At 42.5% G+C, this 16,647-nt stretch overlaps 1 protein-coding gene across 1 annotated transcript in view; it reads left to right on the top strand.

The window, feature by feature from the left end:
• Window positions 1-585: 585 nt before the first annotated feature.
• Window positions 586-16,647, top strand: part of kcnip3b (Kv channel interacting protein 3b, calsenilin) — a gene marked incomplete at its 5' end in the record, with an annotated part of 29,845 nt that continues 13,783 nt past the window's right edge. The window contains one exon of the mRNA XM_079161391.1: window positions 586-655. Coding sequence (XP_079017517.1) covers window positions 601-655 — 55 coding nt within the window. The remainder of the gene's footprint in view (window positions 656-16,647) is intronic.

Genomic DNA, 16,647 nt, shown 5'->3' with positions numbered 1-16,647 from the left:
GAGACATTAGGGAAATATTACACATCACATCACTAGCAGTAAATAATAGTTAATTAGTCAAATTAAGTCATATATTCTCACTTGCATCTATTAAAGCATCCATAATGGTACCGTTCAGTACATCTTTAGTGCTAGCTGATCTTTACTGTCTCTCCATCCGTCTGTCCGTCTGTCAGGTCATATAAAAGAGCTTTATTGCACTAAAGTACATTTAGAAAGTGGAGCTATAGCGAGCAGTAGATTTGGATGCAAGCTGTCCAAAAACTCAGTTAATGAAAACTCTCACAAAGTCTCATAAGATGTGCGCAACCGAACTCTTGCTGAACCTCTTTAAAGTGTTCCTGAAACACCTCCAGATCAGAGGCGAATCACATCTCCTGTTTAATTTAAAGATCTCATCCTGGTTTGTTTCATTTCCACATCGACCTGAACTCTCTCTCTCTCTCTCTCTCTCCCTCACCCTCCTCCCCCGTCCTCCAGGCGGATGGCAAGGTGGTCGATGGCAGCCTGCTGGGAGATGCGAACGGCGTGGAGCCTGCGCCGGGCAGAGTGAAGGATTCTGGGAAGTGGCAGAAGCCGCGTTTCTCTCGGAAAGCTCTGATGAAGTGCTGCCTGGTTAAATGGATCATCGCCAGCACACAGCCACAGGACAAAGGTGAGAGAGAGAGAGAGAGAGAGAGAGAGAGAGAGAGAGAATGGGGAGAAACCAATGTGATGTGTTGGTGAGCCCTACGATGTGGTGAATGCACAACAAGTCTGACTCACAGTGTTTGAATTGATCGCTGAATTGACTGGATGGACCTCTGCTGGCCTCCTCGGGTCCCTGTGGGGCCCGGCTGACTCATTGTGCCGGGCAGGTGACCTCAGACTCAGGTACCCAGAGATCATTTAGCTGCACACGCTCATTTGTCAAACGTCTCTACTACACCCTCAGTTCGCCATCAATGTTCTCTACGTAGACCTGAAATACTCTGACGCACCCCGTCACCTCCTCTGTGCCTCTATTTAACTGCCCCATGGCCGTTTTTTGCACACGAGTGCTGGGGTGGATGTGTTCCCCCCCCCTTACCTTACCTTACCTTCCCTAATGCAGTATGCTGTTTTAGTCTCAGTGCTCCACCCAGTGGTTCAGCTGTAATCGTGCACAATTAATCTCCTGCCTGCAGGTAAAGTAAAGTTAGGACGTGTTTCTGAAGTGGTCCCTTTATCTTCAAAGCACTCAGCATCGTCCACGGTCGGAGTCATTACCAAATGTTTTTCAGCCTCTTCTCATCATTTTACTGATGAGTTATGACACAAAACAGCTTTTGCTTTAGAGCTAGACAAAGCGTTGTTTCAGAAACTCCATCTTTCCTTTCCTTCTTCCTTTTTTCATGACCTTCTTGTCTCCTTCCTTACTTTTTCATGTCCTTTCCTGCCCTCCCTTTCCTTCTTACTTGGCCCCTTCTCCTTTCCAACGTCTTTCTTTCCATCTATGCCTCCTCTCCTTTTCTTTAACACCTACTTGTCTCCTCCCCTATGCCTTCTTGTCTTTTCCTGCCTACCACTTTCTTTCCTTATCTACTTATCCCCTTCCCTATACTTCTTCCTTATATTTTTTCCTGATTTCCCTCATTAATCTCCATGTTTCTTTTCCTTCTTCTTTCTGTACATCCCCGCCTCCTCTTGTCTATTACTACCTCATTGATTTTTTCCTTACATCTTCTTGTCCTTCCTTTGTCCCCTTCGCTACTTATTCCTCCCCATTTGCTCCTCTTCTTTTCCTTCACTCTCCATGTTTCTGTGCTCCCCTCCCTCTTTCTTACCTGCATTACCTCCTTGTGTCCTTCCCTATATTTACCTATACCTTCCTGCCATCTCTTTTCCCTCTCTACCTCCTTATCTCATTTCCTACATCTTGCTTTTATCCCTGCCTACGGTTTTCCTTTCCTACCTGCTGTGTTCTCCTCCTAACATAAAAACAGACCATTTTTTCTGGTTCTTGAGACAGTTTTGAGCGTTTAAAGGCCACATTTATTCAAATGCGAACATTACCTCTGGCTATATATAGTTTTAATAAAAGCCATACTATACAGGACTCTTTGTAAACACATCATTCAAACTCTGTTGCCAGAACACAGTCTAAATCCTGCACATTATGTCTTTTAAACCAACTGAGGCGGACATGTGTCATTGTGACCCATCTATAGGTCTGAGGCAGCTCCCATGTAATGGCGCTCTATAGGTCACTGAAATGAGAGAGCTACATCCAGCTGTCTAAGACCTGCCCTTGTGGCTTATCACCTAATCCCGTTTATCACACACTTTTATCAGGTCTCTTCTCCTCTTCCTCCCTTGGCTCCATCAGTAGCACTTCACTAAGTGCCGTCATGTTTTTCCTTGCAGCTTCACCAACAAACTTTGCACTTTAGCGTCCCCAAGTGGCAACAAGGGACCGCTCGTTACGTTTTTGAAAGTTTGAAGGAGTTTTTTCCAATCTGGAAACGCTGCTGCCAGCTGCTCGGATCAGGTTTTCTTGAGGGCTGAAAATGAGATGCTGAGAAAAATGTTTTGGCAGCAGCTTCATGCGTACTAATACTGTGTAAAAGTCCTGCATTCAAAACCTTACTCAAGCAAAAGTTTGTCAGTATTATCAGGAAAATGTACAGCGTTTTAACATATATGATGTTTGAATTAATATTACTTCTGCATTCATGTGTGAATCCCATTTTAACTCTTGATAAACTGTTGTGCAGCTTAGCAATGCATCACATTCTGAAAGATCATCATATGTCCATGTGAGAACCTCGTTTCTCTAAAAAGGCAAATTTTCATGAGCTCAGAAGCTTTGTGACGATGCATTTTCCAGCTCATCCAAGAGGCTTTTTAAATAGTTCATTTAGTTTAAGAAGTAGAATAATTCTCTCAGCCCACAAAGGAACACTTCATTCTTTAATTTATAAGAAAAAACAATTCAAATTCCATGTCACTAAGTATTGTACTTGATTACAAGTACAATACTTAGTTACATTCCACCGCAGGGTGTTGGGGTCAGGAGGCTGCTCTTTGTTGCATATGCGATTAACACATAGAATCAGTCTTTAACAGATTCAGATTATCTTTCAGGGGGTTTTATTCTCTCTTTGGTTGCAACATCAGTGAAAGAGCTCTTTGTGTGGGTGAAACAGGAGCAACAGCTACAGAGGGAGAAAGGAAAGCAGGGCTGTGATGGGATCTATTTCATCTCAGCGATGACGGGGGAGGAGTATTATCGGTGGGCAAGCCCTCACCTCGGTAATGGCCAGCAGCTAAAAATAACTGCACAGAGATGGAGATGTGTATCAGACAGGGCTGGGGTGCAGGTGGTGGTGGGGTCGGAGCCGTAGCTGTGATGTGGTTCAGATGTGGAGAGGTGGAGACAGCTGGACAGGAAGCACTACAGCTGAGGATCTGTGGAGAGTGAAATAGGCAGAGAGGATGCTGGTGCTGATAACAGAAGTGTGCAGGTCAGGCCAGACATGGATGCTACTCTGACCTGCTGTGCAACTAATGATTCTTTTTATAGTAATCGGACATTTTTTTTTTTTACTGAGAACACGGAAGTGATGTCCTTGCTGTTGTTTTTGGGGTTTAATGGCTGGAGGATTTTACATTCTTCAACTACATTCAAATGACCTATAATGTGTTTGTATAATTCTGATATTATAGATTCAGTTTCATTTTGTTGGTGTTGTTTAACACCTTTATTGGACAGTGACAGTAGATAAATTAATGGCACTAATGAGTGAGAAGGAGGGCATGAGATGGACCGTAGCGATACGTGGTCAGTTTTAGGGAGAGAGGAAGAAGAAAGGGCTTTTGAATTCCTTCACCAAAACTATAATCCTGGCAGTGGAACAACATTCACACCATCATTTAAGGAGATAACATTGACAAAAATACATCATTTATAAGTTAAATGAAAAAAAAGAGAATGTAATCAGAAGTCTTTCTGTCGGCCATCGTCCTAAGTCTCTTAGGGAGATGGGGGTGCGTTGGTGGAATGTGGACTCGTGATCTGAGAATCTTTAAAGCCTGATCTCTTTCTATAATAGTTCCATTGGTTAAGTATGCATTTTGCACGGTAGTGCTATTATATTGATCTACTTTGACTTCTCTGCTCTCTGCTTTTATCACTCTCAGTTGCAGCATTTGGTGGTCAAGCTGGTCCCTGTGGCATTAAATATATTAAAGATCAACCTCACACCAATTTGTAATTCTATTTGTGTGTTTTGACCAAATCATTATTTCTGCTTTTTATCTTTATTTTAGCTGAGCCCAAGGTGTCGTCTTTAAAGCCCAAAGATATGCAATTAACAGTGATATAAAAACTGTCTTTACAACGTAGAAGGTGGAACCAATAATTATTTAAACAAATGACTATAATTATTATTATTTAATGAATTATCCAAGGACTCATGGTTTCAGTAAGGAGTGATTTCCCTTCTAACCCAGAGGCTTTCAAGCATACAGCCCCGCTCTGGTGCTATCTGTTCTAGATAGAGAGGTGAAGTTATTCATTTCATAGTGAGAAATTACACTCAGCACAAAATTCAATCTCTGATTTAAAAGTAGCCCCCACGCCACAGAAGAAGAGTCAGATAATGAGGCCAAATGGGGGGAGTGAGTGACAAAGAGGGGCAATATGAATGACTGTGATATGACAAGTGTAATATGAGTGGGATTAGATATGGATGGTGAGACAAAGGAAGGAGGGAGGGAAGTGAGATTAGGTGTCTTCACTGATCTGTCAAATATGTCTGCGCCGGCTCCTTCTCCTCTCTGCTCTGCTCTGTGTTCTGTCTGTCAGAGAAAGCGAGATGAACTTGAGCGCGGTGACCACGCGGCGCTGATGAAGGGTGAAACAGGAGGAGGGTCAGCTGGTGTCAGTGTTGTGGTTTGTCAGAGTCGGCCATACGAAACGACAGTCCGAATGGACCCAACATCATGTGATTCAGTTCACCTCGTCCTCCTCCTCCTCCTGAGGCGGCAAGGGTAGAGGAAAGAAACAAGTGAAAGAGGAGAGAAGACGAAGAGGAGGAGGAGGAGGAGGAGGAGGAGGGAGTGAACATCACCTGTAAGCAAACTGGGGCACCGGTTTAAAAAAGGGCTTTAAAAAGGGAACTTCAGATCAAGGAAACATCCTCTGGGAGAGTATCCTACTCGCTTCTTCTGCAAGTTTTTTTGTTTTTCACTTTAAAATGTGTCCATTATAGTGACTGAACATAAAGCGGGTTTCTTTTGGGGGGGGGGAGTTTTGACAGATTTTATCTTGCGAGACTCCTATATTTTTCCAGTTTTTTATTTTTAATTTTACGAACTTTGATGCTGGTGATCCAGGTGGTGAAAGTGCAGAGGATGAATGCATGCAAGGCAGAGTGTGAAAAGGAGATCACCAAGCTGCTGCGCTGCCTCTTTGGCTTCATCACTGGGACGCTAGTTCAAGGTATTGTTGCTCCTTTAATCTGCAGCCGGTTGTTCTTTCTGCTTCTGAAAACTCAAGTTAAATAGCTGTGTTTGATAGAAGCTGTGTTACAAAAGAAACAAAACTGTTTATTTACTGTTATTATACGGTTTCAAGTAAATCTATATGTTTGTGTGTTTTCATTGTTGTTTGGGACAATGTTCAGTCATTGAATGTTGAATCATAGCTAAAGGAACCGCACTGACTATTTCCTGTCGATCGCGTTGGCTCATTTTTTTAAACAGTCTTGACATTCCCTAAACTGTATGTGCAGTCGTCACAACTGTTTTATGGGCCATCGCAAATCTATTGTAGGTCTGCACATGGTAGTAACTCATCCAACACTTTTCATTCACACTAGTGATCCTAGTTATTGTGTCTGTAAATTAGCCAATACGGCCAAAAAAGAAGAGTTGTTTCATCGTCAAAATGTTTACATGTTTTTTCACCACAGCAGTCATCCCTGGAGATGTTCCTTGTATAGAAATCTCTTTTTTCTTCTACTTTGTTGTTGACTCTGACTGCTTACAGTATGGATGGAGGAGTTTCTTTGTGTTGAAGGCTATTGTTTATCACCCACAGCTTTTTAGATTCCAATTTCAACAGTAAAGGTTTACTGGGAAAAGTCAATAAAATACTGTAGTTCGGAGAAAAAGAATATAAGCATTTGTGTGCTGTAAACAGAAAAGTCACCTTTGATCCTTCATGTCACAAACAGTGAACAGAAAATTTGTCACAAAATGCTAAAGAAAAAGACAACAACCTAACAATGAAAAAACTTGCAGTAGTTCAGTAGAAAACTAAAAATTGTACCTCCTCCTGTACCTGTTTGACAGATGTTGATAACCTTGAATGGGTCATTGCCTGGTGGATAGGTTATATGTGTTTGTTCGTGTGTGTATCTGTGACTGAGTGAGTGTGCACCTCTGTGTCCGTCCACGGCTAGTCTCTCATTCTGCTGCTGCAAACTGCATAATATTTTGCGTGGCTAGTTAGAGCTGATACTCAAGGACTTCTTGTGGCTGCGGTGACTCACACTTTGACAATTACAGGTGTTTTGACAATTTGATACTGTCATTGGCTGCCCGCTTACTCCTCACTCACTCTTCACCAGCCCCTTATCGGTAGGGTCCGCTATTCATAACACAGCTGAGTGCATGGCCGGCCCCGAGCCGCTCTTCTGCAGTAAGAGACACAGTGGGGCGGAAACAGTTTGCAGACTGTTCATGTTTTGGACGGTGTGTGTGTTCCTCTAACAGCTAACGGAACTACCTGTGCACACACCGCTTAGTACCCTTCGGCCGCTGCTCGCGGCTCACTTTTATTGTTTTGTTGGACGGTGTGCTAGCTTAACAGCTAACAGCTAACGAAACCAGCTGCTAAGCGAGCAGACAAATTGGTGATTACCTTTGTGTTTTGGCACGATTGAATGAAATGTATTACGCAACGACTTCGAGCCCATTGCTTGTATAACTTTGCATTCCAGCTTTACATCTTTGACTGATGTTTGTTTGACGACACTTTACAGCATTACTTTCTACTTCCACTATACACATGTTAAGCTTGTGAAATACAGTACATAACTCCTTACAAAAAAGGTAGTGTCTAGTTGGGTCTCATTGTCACGTTTAACATTTCTATGAGTTGTTAGCAGTTAGACCAAAGACACGGTACTTCTCTCAAACCCTCAGGTTTATCGTGTTGCCCTTTGGAGGGGCCCCGTCCCCTAGGTTGGGAAACCCCGGACTAAACTACCAAACTATACAAAGTAGTTAAAACGAGTTGCACCTGGGATCAGCTGCAGGAAAATGCTGTTGATTTTCGTTGTTCTTGTTTTTCAATAAAATAAAGAATTTGTATTGTTTTGCAGGAAACAGTGTGCCTTGAATTGTTTGGTTTCATATTCAAGAGGCGCTTCATCATTTTTTAATTATTAGTATTTTATTATTTATTTCTGTCGGAGCGTTGTCTAGTAAACTTTTATTAGGTTTGTTCTGATAAGTGTCTTCCTTTCCCTAAATACTATTTTTATTTTCATCTCATTTATATTCTCATCTTTTCCTCAGTTCGTCCTCCTTGAGTTAGTCTGTATGTCCTTCCGTTCATCATTGATTAGATGTAAGTCTATCCTCTGTCCTCCTCCTGCGTCCTTCCATCCAGCGAGCACGTCGCCTCATCAAGCCACCGCCGGCTGAATCATCACTTGGTATCTTCTCTCTCCTCATCCTCACTGTTTCCTCTCATTCCTGCCTTGACTTTTTTTTTTTTTTTTAAATGTTGATCACCTAAAGTCGGTACAGACAGGCACCTCGGGGTGCAGTGTTTACACGTCCTCTTTAGGGAGAGTCGCCAGTTTGAATCTCCATCGTGGAGTTCTGAAGGGGGTTTAGGTCTCCACTGATCCAGGCTCAGAGAGATGTCTGGGTGTAAAGAGAAATGAGATTAATAAAGTAACAACCAGGGCAAAGGAAGGGAGGGGAGAAAAAAAATAAGCTTTGATTAAGAATTAAGTTTTAATTACACAGCTAAGGTTGACTTTGAACCTGCAGGGCTGATGGGGTTTTATGAAAAGGAGATTTATCTCATATGAAAGTGCGACGGGTCTTGGTTTTAATTGGAACATATCAAGCGGTTGAAGGGCAGGGATAGCAGCAGTGAGAAAAGAGTGGAAGAGCTGCCATCTTTTCCCCTGATGACCAATGTTACATTTCTGCTGCTCTGATAGAGAGTTTTAGTGGAGAGGCCACACAGCACATTCAAATGTCTATGGTGTGAACAGAATCAGAAATGGTTTATTGCCAAGTATGTTACACATACAAGGAATTTGGCTTGGTGATTGGTGCGTAACATTGAACATACTGCAATAGTAAAAGACATCATTTAAAAATAGATAACAGGAAAATGTACAGTAAAATATGATAAACAAATACAGAGTACATTAAAACAAGTATGTTATTAAAGTGTGTATTTAAAGAGCAGAGTTGTGCAAGGATGTGTAACTGTTAGTAATTGTCCCGAGGATGTAAGTGTCAGAGTCAGTGGGGGTCCCAGGCTTTGTTAATGAGCCCAACTGCAGACGGGAAGAAACTGTTTTTGGTCCTGATGGACCGCAGCCTCATTTCAGAGGGAAGGGACTGAAAGAGTTTGTGTCCGGGGTGAGAGGGGTCTGCTACAATCCATCTTGCCCGCCTCAGGGTCCTGTAGGTGACCAGGTGGTGGACGGACAGCACATTGCATCTCAGCAGAGCGATTGATACGCTGTGCAGTGGCTGCAGCGTTCCAGACAGAGATGGAGGAGCAGAGGATGGACTCAACGATGGCTGTGTAGAACTGTACCATCATTGTCTTCAGCAGGTTGATTTTCTTCACCTGCCTTCAGGAAGTACATCCAGCTCTCTTTGTGATGGAGCTGATGTTAGGGTCCCACTTGAGGTCCTGGTGGAGTCCAGGAAGCGGAAGGACTCCACAGCGTTGACGGGGGAGTCACACAGGGTGATAGAGGCAGGAAATCCACAACCATCTCCACTGTCGTTAGAGTGTTGAGCTCCAAGTTGTTCAGTCTGCTCCAGGTCACCAGATGGTCAGTCTCCTACAGGTAGGAGACTGACCCACCAGAGACCCACCAGAGATGAGTCCAATGAGAGCGGTGTCATCCGCAAACTTCAGGAGCTTGACAGACTGGTGACTGGAGGTGCAGCTGTTGGTGTACAGGAGGAAGAGCAGAGGGGAAAGAACGCAGCCTTGGGGGGAACCGGTGCTGATGGTCCGGGAGGCTGAGACATGTTTACCCAGCTTCACGTGCTGCTTCCTGTCAGACAGGAAGTCTGTGATCCACTTGCAGGTGGAGTCAAGGTGCTTAAAAGGCCCTGTAGTCCTTAAGTCCTGTGATCCTTGGTTTTTTGGGGACGGGGATGATGGTGGAGGTGTTGAAGCAGGCTAGTATACGTGGCACGTCTCCAGTGAGGTGTTGAAAATGTCTGTAAACACCGGAGACAGCTGATCAGCACAGTGCTTACAGCACAGAGTTTGAAAAGTTTTCATCTTTAGCCCTTGGACCAGTTGTTCGAGAACATGTGAGCATTAAAAAGACATGGCGGGGATAATCGGTTATCTACAGTGTGTTTAGACTCCTGCAGACTCACTGTTTGATCAGCTCGCCCCGTACGTGCATTGCATCAAGAAATACATGTCATGCCCTCGCCATGCAGATTTACACTTGTGTGCATTATTACATGGCACAGATAAGCACATGCTGCAGTCATGTTTCTTTGTGGCTACTTGTTTTATCCACGTATTGGTTGTTCCCGATTAATGATTTTCCTGTGAAACGCAGAAACTGATGATGTGACAAACCACACAGCAGCTGAGTGAGTTCACACATTGTATTAGTCTGAATAATTTGATCTATTCTCTTATGTTCCATTTCCTTTTTCCCCTCTCTGATTGTGTCACTGAATGCATGTGAGCTGCTGTTCTGCTCTGCTGCGTGGTGTCTGACGTCCACTGGTGGACAGAGGGGATATTACAACCAACAGTTATCTAAGTATGAGTGAATTGTGAAAAATGACATTTACAAGTGTCCAGAGTCCAATGCAGCTTTTTTTGTCCAACCAACACTCCAAAACCCAAAGATATTCAGTTTCCTATCATAGAAGAGTATGAAATCCAGAAAAAAAAAATATATTCATGAAACTAAAAATCGTAAATGTCTGCTTGAAAAATTCCGATAATTTACTTCTTACCTGTTAACAAATACTTTTCTCTCGCTCTTTATTGTACTTCAGCTGTTTGCAACAGAACAGAACAACGTGATGAACAGTTTTATCTCATCAGGAAAACAGTCACATTGTTCAACAACAATAAATCAAAGTTAAAACATTTATTATTGATGCGGGTTGTTGAGATTATTGGTATTGTGTGTGAGTTAAGCGTGTGTGTGTGTGTGTGTGTGTGTGTGTGTGTGTCAGTATGATGGAAAGATATACAGTGGCAGATTTTTTTTTGATGGTAAGCACTAGAGCTGAAACAGTTAATGGAATATCTGATGAACAGAGAATTAATCCTCATCAGTAATCGTTTGATACATTTGCTCATTCAAACTTCTCAAATATGAATATTTCTTCATTTCTTTGTGTTTCATGGTGATAAACTGAATATGTTCTGTTGTTTTTTACAAAATATTTGACTTTTTAAGAACACAGCAACTAACTAATACAGCTTGTTTGCTGTGTTTCATGCAGCTACTAAATTGATAAATACTGGAGATGTGAACTAAACTACAACCTAAAACTAAAATAAATCCTATGAATAATTTACACAAATTAACCCTTTACACTGGTAATAATCACTATAATCAGCAACTGTTTGTGTTTATCAAACATTTAGATACGAAGACGAAACTACAGAAAAGCGATTATTGTAAATCATTCAGTTTAAAAGAAAAAGTATTTAAAGGTTTCTAAGAGCCATTCAATCTAAAAATTGTAATGAATGGGATATAGAAACTAAATTAAAATAAAGTTTTTATTTGTCCTTGTGCCAAAAAAAAGTAACAGAAGCTTTTATGTATTCTGTATTGCCTTTATGTGTTGATGTGATGAATACTAAATGTATTCAAACCAATTGTCCTTTTGGAAAATTCTAAAGTTAAAGTTGTTTCCATGAACCTATAGGTGTATATTTATTATTTATTAAATGTAGCAGAGGAGTTGCAGTTGCACATTCTGATTACAAAAAGAAGAAAGAAATGTAATTAGTTGTTTTGCAGATTGCACTGTGAAACTCTCAGACACACCGCTGGAGTCTCCTTTAAGTGTCTAATCCAGGAATAAACACTCCATCATAACATGAGGATTTGCTGTAAATGCAAATTGTGGTTTGTTAAAAACAGAGTCTTCGCCCCCCAGTGTCAATTACAAACAGAATATAAAGACAGACTCCATTCTCTTCCATTTGTCACAAACTGTAACGATATCTCTCCACACAAGCGGTAAACACGGCATGGAATCACCAGTGACAATCAAAGGAAAGACTTTTTACATGAAAACACAATCAACAATACTGTGGTTTCTTAAAGGAGTAGTTCTATACTTCAGAAAATACTCGCTTTCTTCCCAAGAGTTAGATTAGAATCAATGCGCTCATATCTGTCCATTTAAGGAGGCCACAGCATTCAGCCGGGTAGCTTAGTTTAGCATTAAGACTGCGGAAACAGGGAAACAGCTAGTCTGGCTCTGTCCAAAGATAACACAATCTGTCAGCTGTTTGGATACATACACTACATATATACTTATATATGATAAGTGAGATTTAGAAGTCGCCTTTCAACAGAGCCAGGGTAAGTGTTTCCAGACTTTGTGCTAAGCTAAGCTAACCAGCGGCTGGTAGCTTCATATTTACCGAACAGATATGAGAGTGGAATCGAGGAGAAGGAAAGTTTTTGGTTGTGACGTTTTAATGCATTTAAGCAAATGGATCATCTTCTTCTTCCCAAAATTCAACTGCATCAACTGCTTCTTAAAGAAACAGACGTTTTGTTTTTATTTCCGAAAGCTAGCTGAGAAGATTGATATCATTCTCGTATCTGTTCACCAAATATAGGACTACAGATGGTTAGCTTAGCTTAGCACAAAGACTGGAAACGGGGGGGGGGGGGGGGACAGCTAGAGTTGCTCTGTACGAAGCTAACGAAACATGCAATATCTTGTTTGTTTGTTTGTTTCCTAAAAAAAAAAACATAGTTTCAAAACGGCACATGGTTTTATGTGCCGGACTTTTCCCTTGTCCGGGAGTAACTTCCTCAAAACATAACTTTCTTTGTTGAACTAAAAACTCACAAGATTCCATTAATAGATTTTTCAAAAAAATTCCCAGTGTATCGATACTGTGACATGAAATTACAAATAATGTATAGAAGATTTTACTGAGGAAGATTTGTCCTCAGTGAGATAATGAAGGCTTGCTTGTATAACAGGGAGAGTGAGTCAGTGTCATGGAGTTGTCAGGCTTCTCTGTGGAGCACGAGCAGGTGAGAGGAAGGGAGACAGACAGACTTAATACAAAAAAAGAAAAAGAAACGCCGAGGTGTGTGATGTGAAAGGTCGGACGCTCTGCTGTGATGTTTGACCCCGTCCTCTTTTTCATCTCTCTCTTCTCCCTGTGGTGTCACAAACTCAAACAGATTTTCAAATGTGGCCTCTGACAAAGGCACCTGACCCCGCCCCCCCCAACACACACACACACACTGAAAAACTCTCCCACCTGTCACCTTTTGCACAGTGCCAAGCTGCCGCCTTTTTGGGCACACGAGAGTCAGACCTTCAAGCTTTGCACTGAGCTGAGATTCTGAGAGTTAGGGTTTAAAGCATTCGGTTAGCATTGATCTCCGTGACTGAGCGTTCGCGCCTATTAAAGTCTTTTTAAAGTCTGGATCTTGTCTTGTTCGACTTTGGTCTAATCCAGGGAACTCCGGTGGTATTCAAAGTATTTCAGAGCAGCCTGAAAGCCAGTGTTAGCCCTGCTGCCGTCGTAGTTCAGCTGCATAATGGGAGCTGTGATGGCCGCTCTCTCCGTGGAGGCCAGGAGGCGACTCTCTCGGCCGAGCTGCCTCTCTCACTGCGGCCACAGCGCAGCCAGGTACCATCGCTCAGGTAGGCGTTTGAGTGGTTTCACCATCCGGCGTTGTTATATGTTTCTTCATTCACTCTTTTCTCTACTCATTCCCCCTCCATTACTCTGTCATGTTGTCTCTCATTTCTTTTCACTCTACATACTTCTTCTTATCAAAGCGGTAAATCCACAGTAGTCTTGTTTTCATGGAGTTTGGATAAGTGAGCAGTTTTGTGGTGTTTGCACTAAATGTCCCAGAAATCACTTTGTGGTCGAACAGTGTGTTCAGGTCTATAAAATCCTCTCCTCTGTGGTAGAACATAGTTTCTGTTCAGATCGCTGATGATGGGAATCCCTGTTCCCTCTAACGTTAAACACATCGCTTCATGTATACTAGAAGATGGAGTAGTACACCATAGCTTTACATTTACTCATTGAAGTTTGATATGGCTTTACTCAACTACATTTTACACTTTATTTAAAAGATGCGTTTCCAGTTACGTTAAGATTATTTTACTTTTATAATTTTTTTGCATTGAAGTTTTTAAGGAAAACGGTTGTTGCACTGCAGCAAGTGAATCTAAATGGAAGCAGGAGTAGAGCTATTACAAACCATGGGGTAGAAGATAGAAAATAAATGAATAAATAGATCTCCCAAACTACCGTTTAATCTATCGAGAATCGTCTCATTAGATGCAGTCTGTCAATCTTTCAAATGCAAAAGGCTGTAATTGAATACTTTAGTAGTTCTTCATATTGTTGCTACTACTCAAGTACTTTTACTGAGGTAGAATTTTGAATGCCCTTTACGTGTAATAGATTACGTGTCACGGGGCATGATGGAGGACTCAAACGCAGACCAGGCAGAGTAGCGTGAAGAAGGTAATTTAATGAACAATAATCCAACAGCTGACTTTACAGGACTCGGCAGGGGATCCACAGAACAGACAAGAGACGAGGGGGGAAAATCCAGCAGGAATGAGACAGGGAAGGCAGACTGGAAAACCAGGAACAGGACGAGCCGAACGGGCGGGTTGACATTACAAGGATCTGGCAAGGAGTGACTGAGGGGCAGGAGTTTATGTAGAGGGAAGAACAGGTGAGAAGAGTTGTGCTGATGAGGGGGACGTGCTTGATTAATGATCAGAGGCAGGTGAAGGGAATTAGGCTGAGGGAGTGACTGACAGGTAGAGTGGAGTAACACAAAGACACACAGAACACAGAGGCAAAGCCTAATCGTGACATTACGTTTCCATGGTGGAATTTTACATAGATCAGAAGACTTAATAAATAATAATACCTATATTAAATAAAGTTTTTGGCTGCAGGTTGAATCATCAATGTGTTACATGAGTGAACAATAATGAGTAATTTCTTCCTTTACGAATGCCTCTACACTCGTTTCAGTGTCGTTTCTGCTTCTCTCTCCCTCCGGGTGTGGTGAAGATTGAGGTGTTCTTGCTGATGTGTCTGACCGAGAGGAAACCGTCTGGATCCTCTCTGCCTCTTTACTGACTGTTGTGTCAGCAGGCAGCGCCAAGCCTACCTTTTAAAAACCCTTTAGTGTCCTAATGGCCTGCCCAGAGGAATGATCATGCACATCACACACATCACACACACACACACACACACACAGTAGATCCCATAAACTCACTTCAGTAGCATCAATATACAAGAGAGCAAACTTAAATGCACATAAACAGACCCAGAACTCTCCTGTGATATCTGAAATGTAAATTTGACCTTCATCCGCTGTAGAGATAGGCACCACAGGCTTATTAAAGAATAGTTACCGTAGAGACTGAAAATAGATTTTCATCATTTTATTATAGATGGTTGATTTACATTCTTCTGGTGAAGTGTATGAAGCAGTAAAAGATGAGAGGGGAAGCTCCACCACCACCGTCTCACCACAAAGATATCGATCTCTCTCACTCTGGCCTTCCATCTGTGTCTCCTATCTCCAACCAAGTCAATGCATTTACACACACACGCACACACACACACACACACACACACACACACACACACACACACACACACACACACACACACACACACACACACACACACACACACACATACACACACACACACACACACAGACCTCCATTCCCCATCTTATCTTGATGCATTAGCAAGTGCAGAGACATCAGTTATCCTCTTCTGACCCGCTGAACACACAAGTCACACAACCACATGTATACATGCATGCTCACATAGTCGAGAAGTTATCTACGACAAACTGTTGCACATATTCCAGGAATCATTACGATTTTTGAGACAATAACAATATAATGACACATTTCTGATATTCAGGGTTCTTCTTTACAGATAAAAAATAAGATGGTCGAGGAGGAGTTTGAGATGTGGGGAGTGCAGTGCCCATTTGGGGCGGAGCCGTTCGGAGCGCATGACTGATTGTGTGGCTCTCGGTATCGCTGCTCGCAGTGTTCTTGGGAACCTCTCATCACTTGTTGGCATTGTAGCCTTAGCATCTCCAGCATCCAGCAGCAAAAGTGAACTGCAGGCAATGAGCCGCGGCCTATAAAGGCCCCCTGTGGATGACATGCTCAACTCAGTTGGCAAAGCCCCGAAGCCCCGCCCACACTATATATAGTTAAATAGAGGAAATACTGAGTGCAAAGCAGGCCTCGGACCATAATATCTGTATGAAGAGACTGCTACCATTTCTTGTTGAAAAGTCAATCAAATGACTACAAAGAAACGCAAAACAACCACAAAGATGCAAGTCAATAACAAGACGAGATGCAAAACGAGAAGCAAACTAACTAAAGGGACACGAAAAATGACGCAAAATGATGCAAAGTTCCACAAAGAAGCGCAAAACATTCGCAAAGAGGCTCAAAATGACAACAAAGGTACGCAAAGCAACCACAAACAGATGCGAAACAACCACAAAGAGATGCAAAACGACCACAAAGAGACACAAAACAGTCTCTTTCTGACTAAGAAGGTAATATATGATATTATTACATATTATAATATTTAAAGTTGTTTGTTTGACATTCATTTAATCCCAGTTACTTGTTGCTAAGTACCAGGGTTTTAAATGCGAGTCTTAACAGTCTGACCAGCCTTTAAAGCTGTGCGTCAGTCTGCCGCCCCCCATTCAAACGCTACTTTACCCGGCCCTGAAGAGGTGGATGTGGTGGAGAAAAGAGGGACACTTTGGAGCTGGAAAGACGGAGTTGAGCAGAGGAGGGGAGAAAGTCTGCGGTTGGCCAAAGTTATGGAATGACACGGGATGGAGGGAGGAGGGGGAGGAGGAGGAGGAGGCACACTCTGGGGCGCAAAGGCGAATCAGATGGACAGACAGAGGAAAAAGGAGGAGTGCGGTGGAGAAAGGAGAGACCACAAGAAAGGACAGGATGGGTGGAGGGCTAAGGGTGGACAGGGCACTTCAGTTTTAAACCCAGCCAGAGTGAGCGCTGACTAACTGAGGCGAGGGAGGAAAGTTGCAACCAGAGGCAGCAACAGATAAGTTCAGGAAGCTGCAGAGAGACGGGAGTGATGGAAAAGTATGTCCGGAGGAG

Source organism: Pholis gunnellus (genome assembly GCF_910591455.1).
Source record: "Pholis gunnellus genome assembly, chromosome: 6".
NCBI lineage: Eukaryota > Metazoa > Chordata > Actinopteri > Perciformes > Pholidae > Pholis > Pholis gunnellus.
The sequence above is the reverse complement of the archived record's forward strand: the minus strand, read 5'-3'. Positions and strand labels throughout refer to the sequence as shown.